We start from the raw sequence: 11,429 nt of genomic DNA on the forward strand, positions 1-11,429 counted from the left end.
ATTTGTTCTGGACCAATGAGGTACCGCTTGCGTCACTTCCGGATTACTGCGGAGGACTGAGCTACAGTAGGGGCTACAATCTGTGGTCACTGGGTCTCTGCTCCGATCATGGTCCACCTGTGCGAAGTCAGAAGATGCAGGCATCCCGTTTCGTAGTGATTTCATTATGGCGTGTGCTATTTACAGCTGCACTAGACAACCATAAAATAATCCTCCTCTGAAGTTTTTTTGGTAACCAAGTCATTTTTTCTATTTCCTTTAGCCTACTTAACCAAATAATTAGTTGGCAGAAAGCGTAATCAGCTAACGCTTATTTACTATATTTGGTAGTCCAGTAGCCTATGCTAAAACAGTTCGCAACTTCGGCTACCAAGCCATTTGACTAGCTAGCTAACCCTGACCGGCAAATATTCAATCTGTCAAACGTGTTTGACGGCTTGTCAGTCGTGTACATTCCGTAAATGTCTACCTGGGCCATGCTTCACGGATGCGACAAAGCTAGAAGCTAGCAAGAAAATAATAATAATAATTAGAAATTCAATGTACATTATTTTTGTCTTTATGCAACAGGTGGAAAACTTGCTCTACAAAGTGCATTGTCATATTTACACGCCTGCAGATAAGTTATTAAAATACTTGGTAATTTGTTAATCACCGCTGACAGTGTTCATTTTTATTCATTTAAAAGTGACTTGCGAACGATCGGTCAAAATAGGCTTATTTTTCTATTGTGGGTATTTCCATCATGATTTTTCATTATTTAGCCCTATTAAATAGCCGCGCAAGGCAGATACACAGAAAAACGAGACTGGCTCGCGAGGCTATACTAGAGATAAATTCATCCTGTTCCAATAGCACCAAGTAAGACTACACACATTCTTTCGCCCCACAGATACTTCCACTGTTTGGGGTATCTGAGGGGTTTCTCACAAAAACAAGATAAATAAGTAAATAAATAGATAAATATATACAACGAGGCTCGCGAGGCTATACTAGAGATAAATTCATCCTGTTCCAATAGCACCAGGTAAGACTACACACATTCTTTCGCCCCACAGATACTTCCACTGTTTGGGGTATCTGAGGGGTTTCTCACAAAAACAAGATAAATAAGTAAATAAATAGATAAATATATACAACCTCTGCAATGCTAAATGTTGCTGTGCAAGGTACTTTGGACTTGATTTTCTTGCTTTACACCACAAGCTTGTGAAAGCACCTATGCCAGTCATTTTAAAAGCTGCTGGTCATCAGAAACCTTTTTAAGTATCAAAAATATCCTTTGTTGTATTTTACACTATTTCTCTAGAGTAGCCATGTACTTGTGTTCTTGTAATTGCCAAGATTTGTACAGATAAAAGCTAAATAAATGCATAGTTCAGTTCTACTTGGCCAGGAGAAGGCCTGTGTGAGGTGTTTCTGGTTTTGAATCTGACAGAAAGAGAAGACCAAAGACTTCAAGATCCAGATCATCAGATACCTCGAGTCTCTTATGCAATCAGAGAAACAGGTGAAATATTAAATTTATAAATTTCATTAATAATATACAATTTTATCATTAAGGGATTGTGCGTGTGGGAGGGCCTGTGGGATGGGTGATTTCTCAAAGTTGTCGCCTGTTGATACACATAGTTTCACAGGCCCAGGCACAACCAATGTGGAGGACTTGCAGTTTTTTAGTTTTTATTTTATTTTATTTTATTCAATTATTTATTTATTCTTTTGCATGTTTTAGTGTGTTTTGCACATTATCGGATGTTGATTCTTACAGATAAATAATAATGAGTAATTTCACACTTATTCACATTCTTAAAATTGGTTTAAAATAAAATCCAATGCAAATATTTCTGCATTAACATGTTACTTTTTGTTAATCTCAAATTTAGGGAACTGCACTGGAGCCTTCTATGGCTTACTGTTTCACAGCGGTATGAAAAAGTGGCAACACACATGTAAAATCCATGTGCTCCATCACAATGGAGAAAGTGGCAATACACATATAAAATCCATGTGCTCCATCACAATGGAGAAAGTGGCAATATACATATACAATCCATGTGCTCCATCACAATGGGGAAAGTGGCAATACACATATAAAATCCATGTGCTCCATCACAATGGTTAAAAATATGAAATGGTTAAAAGTGAACAAATAAAAACTTAATATGTCACTTTTCACTATTGACTTAGTAATTTAGAAATGAATACCACTGGAACACAGGAGATGCAGGTGTACATAAAGTAAATGAGTTGGGAGGCAAATAAAAAAAGGGGACATAGCTGGAGAGCTCCAAAATATGCTTGCATGTTGGGAACAAAGAGGGCTAGATTCAGGCAAGTGCAGACTGCTTAAGGGAATTAGTTTTCATCTAATTATTGCACTCCTGTAATTATTAACTATTGGCTATTTTTAATCTTTATTTAGCCAAATCCACGCACTGAGATTTTAGTTACATTCCTACAAATTTTACTAAAAAAAAAAAAAAAAAAAAAAACTGCATCGTAAGTGCATCCTTTCATTGCAGTCTTACATGGAAGCTAACATTTAATCATGTAGCAGCATTCTTGTAATTGCAGGTGAAATGCTATTGATTTACAGCTTGCTTTGCTTTATTGCAATATGAAAATGAAGTAAGCAACTTGTATTCATTGGGGGACAGAATAAAGTTTACTAGATGTAAAGTTTGCTGAAGTTTACATGAAAGAATGCTTGTGATGCCTGGTGTAAACCTATCCAGAGTAAGACTCAGAGAACTCTTGGTATGAACATTACATGGCCAAATGTATGTGGACACCTGACATCCAACATCTCAACTAAAATTATGGGCGTTGATATGGAGTTGGTCCACCCTTTGCTGCTATAACAACCTCAGTTTTTCTGGGAAGGCTTTATACTAGTATATGTTGGAGCATAGCTGCAGTAATTTTCTTCCATTCAGTCGGAAGAACATTAGTGAAGTTGGGCACTGATTCCGTGATTAGGCCTGGCTTGTAGCTGACATCTATTTCCAGGCCAATAAAATTCTTCCACACTATTCTTGACAAAACCATTCCTATATTGACCTCACTGTGTGCCTGGGGGCATTGTTGAAACAGGAAAGGGCTTTCCCGAAACTGTTTGTGAGGCACAGGATCATCCAGAATGTGATTGTATGCTGTAGCATGAAGATTTGCCTTCACTGGAACTAAAGGGCCTAGCCCAAACCATGGAAAACATCCCCAAACCAAGGGCTGTCCAGATACTTTTGGTCATATAGTATAAAAGTAAATTTAATAAAACTATCAAACTCCTTAGACATAAACTAATATAAAATCATAAAATAGTTGTATTTAATGAGACCCAAAACCCCATAGTGTATGTCATAAGGCAGTCAAGCAGGAAGTGTGTGCCCAGACAAAAGATCACATGTCGCTTTTATACAGAAAACAATTGGGTCATATCACATAGAGGAAGGATAGTGATGGCTCGGGTCCATAGATAACTGAGACACTTCTAAAACTAATTACAGGTCTACTACAGTACAGCGCAGTAAATACATATACAATGAGCTCCATAATCCTTGATCCTTGTACTCCACAATTTTAGATTTGTCATGTCAGAAATCACTGCAATACATAATGTGTGGGACAAATGGCTTCATTGGTGTTTCTGATCACTTAGGTGTGTTCAGTTGTTTCCCTAGTGCAGGTATTACAGAGCTTTCAGTACCTAGTCTTGATTCTAGACTTTGTATTGATTTTAGAGTCTGTTGCTGGCATTTGTCAACATGAGGAACAGAGTTATGCCAATGAGTCTGAGAAGTAAGAAAACGTTATGCTGTGTTCTCTCAATTCAGCAAGGAGGCCTAAGGACGCACCAGACCCCCAAGCAAGGCTTAATGAGGGCAGTACTATGCAAATAGTGTAGGCGGGTCGGGTAGATGGCTCTATGGAATCGATACAAACAAGTGGCATAGCCTACCACAGAACACTGCCAGCACCTGATTGGATAGACACTGGGCGGTCCTTAGTTTTGGCTCCCATTTTCAAAATAGAACAATAAGGCAGAGCATTGATGAACTTTATCTTTTTCCGCCTAAACTATCCCCTAAAATATATTTCTGAAAATATTTGAGGTATGAAATAGGCAATGTAGTTGCTGAATCTTGTTTCATATTTGGTCTGCAACACTTAGTTTGAAAGTTTGATGAGTTTCTTGAGCCAAAGCAAGCTACGTTGGATATCTTCATTTGCATACTACAAAGACGGAATACATTCTATACAAATACAGAACCAGTTATTGCCAAAGCACTTGTTGGACCACTTCCATGATGCACCGCACAGCCTGTCCATAGAAAATGAATAGGACACAATGAGCGCTGGATACGGTGTGAATCCCACTTTCGGCTTACTGTACCAAAATCAACTGTTTAGAACATCATTGAGAATGGTGAGAATTCTTCAGTCATAAATTGCAGAGTTCTTCCTTAGCCTTCCAGGCCCTTTGCGACTACTAAGCTCACCAGCGCTCTCTTTATTCTTAATAATGTTCCAAATGGTTGGTTTTGGTAAGCCAAAGGTTTGGCCTATGTCACTGACTGTTTATTTTTACTATTTCTTAGCCTCATAATGGCTTCTTCAACTTTGGCACAACTCTTGTCCTTATTCTGATAAACAGCAATAACAGACTCCAAAGGCGATCAAAAGCTTAAAATCAAGATTAGATACTGAAAGCTCTCTTATACTTGTAGTGAAGAAGCAATTGAACACCTGATTTATCAGAAACACCTGTCAAGCCATTTGTCCCAAACATGGACACCCAAAATGGGTGGCCTATGTATAAAGAGTGCAGTTATTTCTACTTGGTGAAACAAAACACTCTTTAATAAAAGATTAGAATCTGCACTTTAGACACTTATGAATGTTTGATTACAAATCTAAAATTATGGAGTGCAGAACTGAATCAAGAAAAAATATGGCTTTTCCCTAAACATTATGGTGCTCACTGTATATATGTACCAACTGAGATGGTGGATCATGTCATCATCTTGGGGACCTGTCTGACACAACAGTGATTTTTAGGGAATTTTGACATTTTTAAAATATTTTGTCCACTATAGTACCACCATGTGTTTGGATTGGGCTAAGACTTCAAGGCTGGAGTCTTGATCAAACTGTCAATGCACATAACCAGTTTCATAGCTTAAGGACGAACAGTTTTGGAATTATTAGCATTTTGTGAGAAGCAAAGGAAACTGTAGAGGAACAGGGATTTGATCACAGTGATCGGACACAAGGCTGTAGAAAGGTCTGGTTGTTCCTCTCCCCACAAACCACACAGTTCTAGGTTCATACACACACTTTATTGTGTGTTCAATACAGGTACGTACGTACAAACAAACAAACAACACATGATAGGTGAAGGGAATATGCGATATAGCTCCCGCATGCGTCTCATTCCAGCTTCCCGGTCTCACTGCTGGCAGAAGCAGATAAAGAGTTATCAATCATGAACATTGTCAACAGCTGTAGCAAATTGCAAACCAGCTAAACTGCCCCATTTCCGCCTGCAGATGGCGCCCTAACCACACCACCCCTCCACAAAGGAATTATTTTTATTTACAATAGATCAAATCATACATCATTTTAACCCCTTTGCTGCGCAGATGCCCAATCCTTGCTCATTTAGGGGGTACCTTATTTAAAGCTTTATAACTCCAGTTGTGAGCATCACAGAGACTTGAAAAATGGCTTAAATGAAGCAGGACATTTGTACCATTTACATTACAAACTACTATACAATACTAAAAAACTACTAAAATACTACAATAGATGTGTTTAGATTCATAATTTTGGAAGAAATAAAGTGCCACAAATGCAATTGTCCCAGAAAAAAGCAAAAATGAATTTGTTCTTTTTTAGTTTGCTATGAAATACTGAGAGATCCCATATATAAAACTGATTAAACTATACTATGTCCTGGATCAAAAACTCCTTGACCACAAATGCATAAAATCCAAGAGTGGATGTGTAAAACTATTAAAAATCTACGAAGCAAAAAGTAAGCAGTGTACCCAGTGTCTCCAAATTTATCCAAAATGTCTAAATTATGCATTGCTGTAAATCACAACATAATCATGTATTTCACTACAAATCGACTGTTTTGAATCAACAAACTTACCTTTGCATCATTTACAAATGGAAATTACAAGCTTCCCATCAGTACAGTGGTCTAAAATATATAGGGGTCCAGAAACATATCCATAATCTATCCGAAAATGAAAAAAAAACTTTTTTTTTCATTATAAAGAATATAAATGTGACCCTTATTAAGGTTTAAGATGAAACATTGATATCAGATTAATAAATAATGCAAAAACATTATTAAGCAATGTGGTACAGTACCTAAATATGTAATTATTAACTCTCGTATGTTTTTTTATATTCTACAGTATGTAATGTTTTCTTGCATGGGGATGGGATGACAGTAAAAAATATTCCACCGTCCACTAAAACCTTTTGTCGATGCTCCAGCTTCACGTCAAATCCTGTGCATGAAACATAAACACCACTGCGCAATCAATGAATGCTTACGCTATAGTGTAAAGCATCCTTATTGTAAAATAGCACTAACCTAAAAACACTCAAATTAAAAACATAACGTATGTAACCAAAATATTCTGAGCTGTAATACTTACATATGGATGGTGAAATCATATCTGTGCTCAGTAGGCATTGTCCTCCTCCAGAGAATCATGCTCTTCTGACTTACTGCAAAAAACTGTCAGCTAGGTATAACATCAAACATACGGCTTAGCTGTGCTCAGAAGTCCTCAATAATAATGATATTTTATGACGGAACTCAAAGATTAGCCTATCAGTAAAAGCAGTAAAAGCCTAGCAGTAAAAGACACTGCTGGGTGCAGTGTCTTTTACTGCTACCACAGAGTGAATGTGTAAGGAGGCGTTGATGAGAAACCTTCGGTTACGCTGAGATAAAACCTATTCCAAAAGCAAAATGAGACATGTTATACATCATTAGAATGCTTCTTCTGTCACCTATTGGATAAAATGATCGTCAATCAAGCCAGAATGTACTAAAAAAAAAAAAGGGCCACAATGCCATAAACAGAAAGTGCTGTATTACGCACAGCTATTTTGGAAGGTATCCAGGCGTCATAAATGAGTGTACACTCCTGGGCAAAAAAAATGGGCCAAGCCCAAAATGGCAAAAAAATTAAGCTTTTAATGGTCTTAACAACTAATCATTGGTCAGAAAATTTGCAAGAATTAAACAAATGCACTCTGAGACCTCCTGTGCCACCATTTGCTCGTTTACTTTTGCTGCAGTGAACTGTTTGGGGAAAAGCTAGAAACAGGGAAATTCACTTATACAGTAGACAAATTAACATAATGTCAAATAAAAGAGTCATGTTTTGTATTTGATTGCATATCATTTGCATGCCATGACTTCCTGATGTCTGTGACCTATCGACATCATCAGAGTCTGGATATCTTATTTTCAGGTTGTCCTACAAGCAATACAAAAACTCTTTGCATTTGAATGGATCTCTATGGGAATTGGGGGTGGGACTAGATTCAGCTGTAAATTATGCTGATACAGTATGGAACACATTTGTTGGCTAAATGGCTTTAAGTCATCAAGGGTCCAAGGTATCAAATGAGCCTCAAACCACCTTGCTGCTGCAGATATGCAGGAGATACTACAAGAATTGTTTCTCCTGATTAATTTTCCTGTTGAACTCAATGGAAAAAATATTCAGGAGAAACAATGCTTGTGTGGGGAAGAGTGGGCGTGGCTACAGAGCCCGTGGTTTGGAATCGGATGCCAGTAAAGTGTTTGCTGCTGCAGTGGCAGACGCTAAGAAGCCTAGATACAGTGCAGCGAAAAGACAGGGCTCTTTAAAAAACTAGAATCAGCTTTGGAATTGGTTCGCCTCTGTGTTGTCACCTGAAGTTTGCCAAGGGGGTCAAAAGTGATGCAGAGTTGGCCTGTTTTCAGTTGGACCTGTAAGTAACGTTACTTTTATCTAGTTACATTATGCAGCAAGCTGCCAAAGGTTGGGTAGTTTTTGCATCAAGTTCTGTTCTCCCATCAATATGTATTTCCCCCTACAACTTAATGCTACCTCGGTAATTCAACTGCATTTATTTTAATCAGGAGAACTGAATTTGATACAGCATCCATGCTATCTTTCTAGCTACATGTAACCAACTTCACTAACAAAACTAACAAAGCTGCAAATCAATGGCTTAGTGAACATTCTATTTATATGACATAAGTTGTAGTACTTCCACTGAATTATAGAAAATGATGCTAAATTAATATTTGCTAAACTTTATTTCTAACTCTATACCACAGAAATATAACAATGTAATATTAGATTACATTACAATTTTGGCAGACAATTCTATATATATTATCCATAGCCATGAACATATGCATATTATGTTGTATTACAGAAAATAAAAAGCTAGTATTTGGATGGGCTGCAGATAACTTCATGAAGAAGTCATTCACTTCACAAGTGTATTAGCTAGCAATGATAGACCGATGATCTGCTAATGTTACCTATTCTACAAATTATTTTGTGTTTACATCTGAATTCTAAGTAAATGTCCAGGGGGTATTTCATGAAGCAGGATTACAGAGTTAGCTGGGTAACTGCACTGTGTAAAACCTGGAACTCTTTTTACTTCAGTCTATGTTCCAAATCTGGCCGGGCTCTGGGTTTTACTCTGTGCAGTTATCCAACTAACTCTTCCTGAAATACCCCAGAATTCCCCAGAATAATTAAATACTGAACAAGGAAAAACACAGAATAGCTGCAACGGCACTACGGAGTAGCTTGCCACCGTACAATGTTCCCACATGCTATGGGTGCATTCAGTGTAAAGATTGTTATAGCACTACCTAATTACTGCTACCATCTAATCATTCATGTTGCTAAAAAATATGCTATTTTCTGTATCTCTCATGTCTTCACTTGACAGTTTGTGCTCAAGGTTGTGTCCTCAAAGGCGATATGGGTGGGGTTGTGGATGGAGGGGGAGAATTCCTTGTTAATTTTGTTCCTTTTCTTTCACTTTGTAAACATTGAAACCAGCCTAGTAACCTGTCTCAGAACCTATTTGTGACCTTGTTTCCGAAAATAATAACCACCGGTGAAGTGAAGAGTTATTTTTTAGTTGAGCAGCAGTCATTCTATGAGATGCAAGTGGCTTTTGACTGCTGCATTAATCACGACTGTCTACATGGAGCCCCCACCCCATCAGCACCTGCCTGGTTTAGAAAAAGATACCTATGGATGATTAAAAACACATTGATTAAAAAACGTTATCACACTGCATTATCTGGTATAGTGCCCCCAAGTGGTAAAATGTCATGCAGCTTGCTGTGTACCCCTAGGCCTTCTGCTAAAGAATGGTACCAAGTTTGGCGCAATTACTCATGGTCCCCTAACATATGGGGAGGGCTATCTATAAAAAAAGACTCTAATTTCTACATTGGATCAGCCAATATGGATGTAAATACCCTCGAATAACAGTCTGCACCATGACCTCAGATTCATTATTTCATTTCAAATCCAATGTGCTGGAGTACAGAGCCAAACGAACAAAACTTGTGTCATTGTCCAATGACTTGCAGAACATACTGTATACAATACACACTGTAGCATACAAAGGATAATAAAGCCTGTAAACTTTGCCCTGAATTAAAAGTCCCCCCCCCCAGACTGCTTTAATTGGGCGAGGGGGGGGCTCTTTCTGAAGGCACTATATAACACCCATAACACCTTCACTGCACTGGACCCCAGTGTCTTAGTATTGTGATCTTGATTTTGGATCTTTCTCATTACAGCTGATGAAATATTGGGAGGCCTTCCTGCCTGAAGCCAAAGCCATTGCCTGAGAAACAGCCACAGCTCATGGAGGCTGCCTCTTCAAGCATTACCTCCTTCAAACCAAGAACCACCATGATCTGTAAAGTGAAAGAGGGGCTGTGTAATTATTTTAATCACAGTAATGTTATTGCCTTTTTATTTAGCTGTTTTATCTAAAATTGACTATTTTACTCACAACTTTCACTTATATTTTCTAAATAATGATAAAACTGTCTCTGTAACAATGTTGAAGATGGTGGCAGGTGCCAGTGCTTTTAGATGTCTGAAAAGATTTTCATTCTGGGCTGTGTGGTAGTGCCAGTACAAAATAAACACTGATTTTGCCTTCATGAAAAAAGCTATGTATAATTTAATTATAATTGTAAGACAAAAGTGTTCATAAGGAATTGCTCAACTGAGGGGCAGATCCGTTGGGTGAATACTGACCACACTTAGTGTGCATCAGCTGATCTTTGCCATTTTAAGTGGGTAATAAACACCAAATCACAGTTTTTTTTCTCTCTTTAGATTAAATGCTTATAGCTAGCTAGAAATTGAAATAGCTAGAAATAGCTAGAAATGCTTGTTCTTTAGCTCTATATTTGGCATTTTAGTAGTTTGTTCATAGTAGGTTTGCAGGATTTGTCTAAACCGGTCAACAGCTAGAAACTAGAACAAGGTGGGGAACTGATGGTGGAAAGGTGGGAGGGTGGGGGGGGCATTAGAACGGATCACGGATCAAGAGTGGCTGAGATGCAAATTCATTACAGACTAACAGAAGTTAATTTTCATTTAGTTATTAAGACCAAACAATTTGAAAACCAGACAGTCAAAAACCAGGCATTTGGCAACCCTAGTTAGTATCCATCCATCTGTAAGGAATTAGATTTAGTCGCAGGGAGGAAAACATGTTTATCTGACTCCATTAACTTCAAATCCTGTAAAGTGAAGATGTATGTGAATACAGGTTCTTGTATACGTGCATTGGCTGCTCTGAAAAAGGGGAAAAACTGTTTATTATGACACAATATGACCGTTGGTAATAACCGAGGATTGGCAGTTTCAATGATGGAAAAGGTGAACACTTTATTTTACAAAGCAAGACAAAAGACCACTATGAAAAGGAAAGACATACAAACAAGGACAAAGGAAAGGAACACAAAGTGAGTATTGATGAATACCCAAATATTCTGTACAACAAAGACTATGGTACCAGGAGAACTGTTAAGCAGATTCTCCTCGAATGTTTCTTTGGACTTCCCTTAAATCCAATCCTGAGAATGCCTTCCACCTCACAGCTCCTTTGGTTTGCCCAAATAAGGTCTGGACACGAATAGGCCAGTAACATCTGCCCCACCAAGAAACCCCCCCCTACTCCTCCAGGAAGAGAGAAACTGCACTTTCCCCCTCCTCTGTAGACACAGGAGAAGCATCAAAATCCAGTGACAGTGATAAGATACTTTGTACGATGGCATGTGATTCCATGATTTTACCTATCAATTCTCCAAATACTTCTCTATGGGAGTCCATGGTGGTGACTCATCT

The 11,429-nt window shown here is 38.0% G+C and overlaps 1 protein-coding gene across 1 annotated transcript in view; it reads left to right on the plus strand.

Annotated features, from left to right (window-relative positions):
• The window catches only part of LOC118212552 (serine-aspartate repeat-containing protein I-like), a 62,271-nt gene extending 52,029 nt beyond the window's left edge, over positions 1 to 10,242 (plus strand). The window contains exons 14-15 of the mRNA XM_035390526.1: positions 1,439 to 1,510; positions 9,863 to 10,242. Coding sequence (XP_035246417.1) covers positions 1,439 to 1,510; positions 9,863 to 9,913 — 123 coding nt within the window. The 3' untranslated portion in view covers positions 9,914 to 10,242. The remainder of the gene's footprint in view (positions 1 to 1,438; positions 1,511 to 9,862) is intronic.
• The last annotated feature ends 1,187 nt before the right edge of the window (positions 10,243 to 11,429 follow it).

Source organism: Anguilla anguilla, chromosome 14 (assembly GCF_013347855.1).
Source record: "Anguilla anguilla isolate fAngAng1 chromosome 14, fAngAng1.pri, whole genome shotgun sequence".
Classification (NCBI taxonomy): Eukaryota; Metazoa; Chordata; class Actinopteri; order Anguilliformes; family Anguillidae; genus Anguilla; species Anguilla anguilla.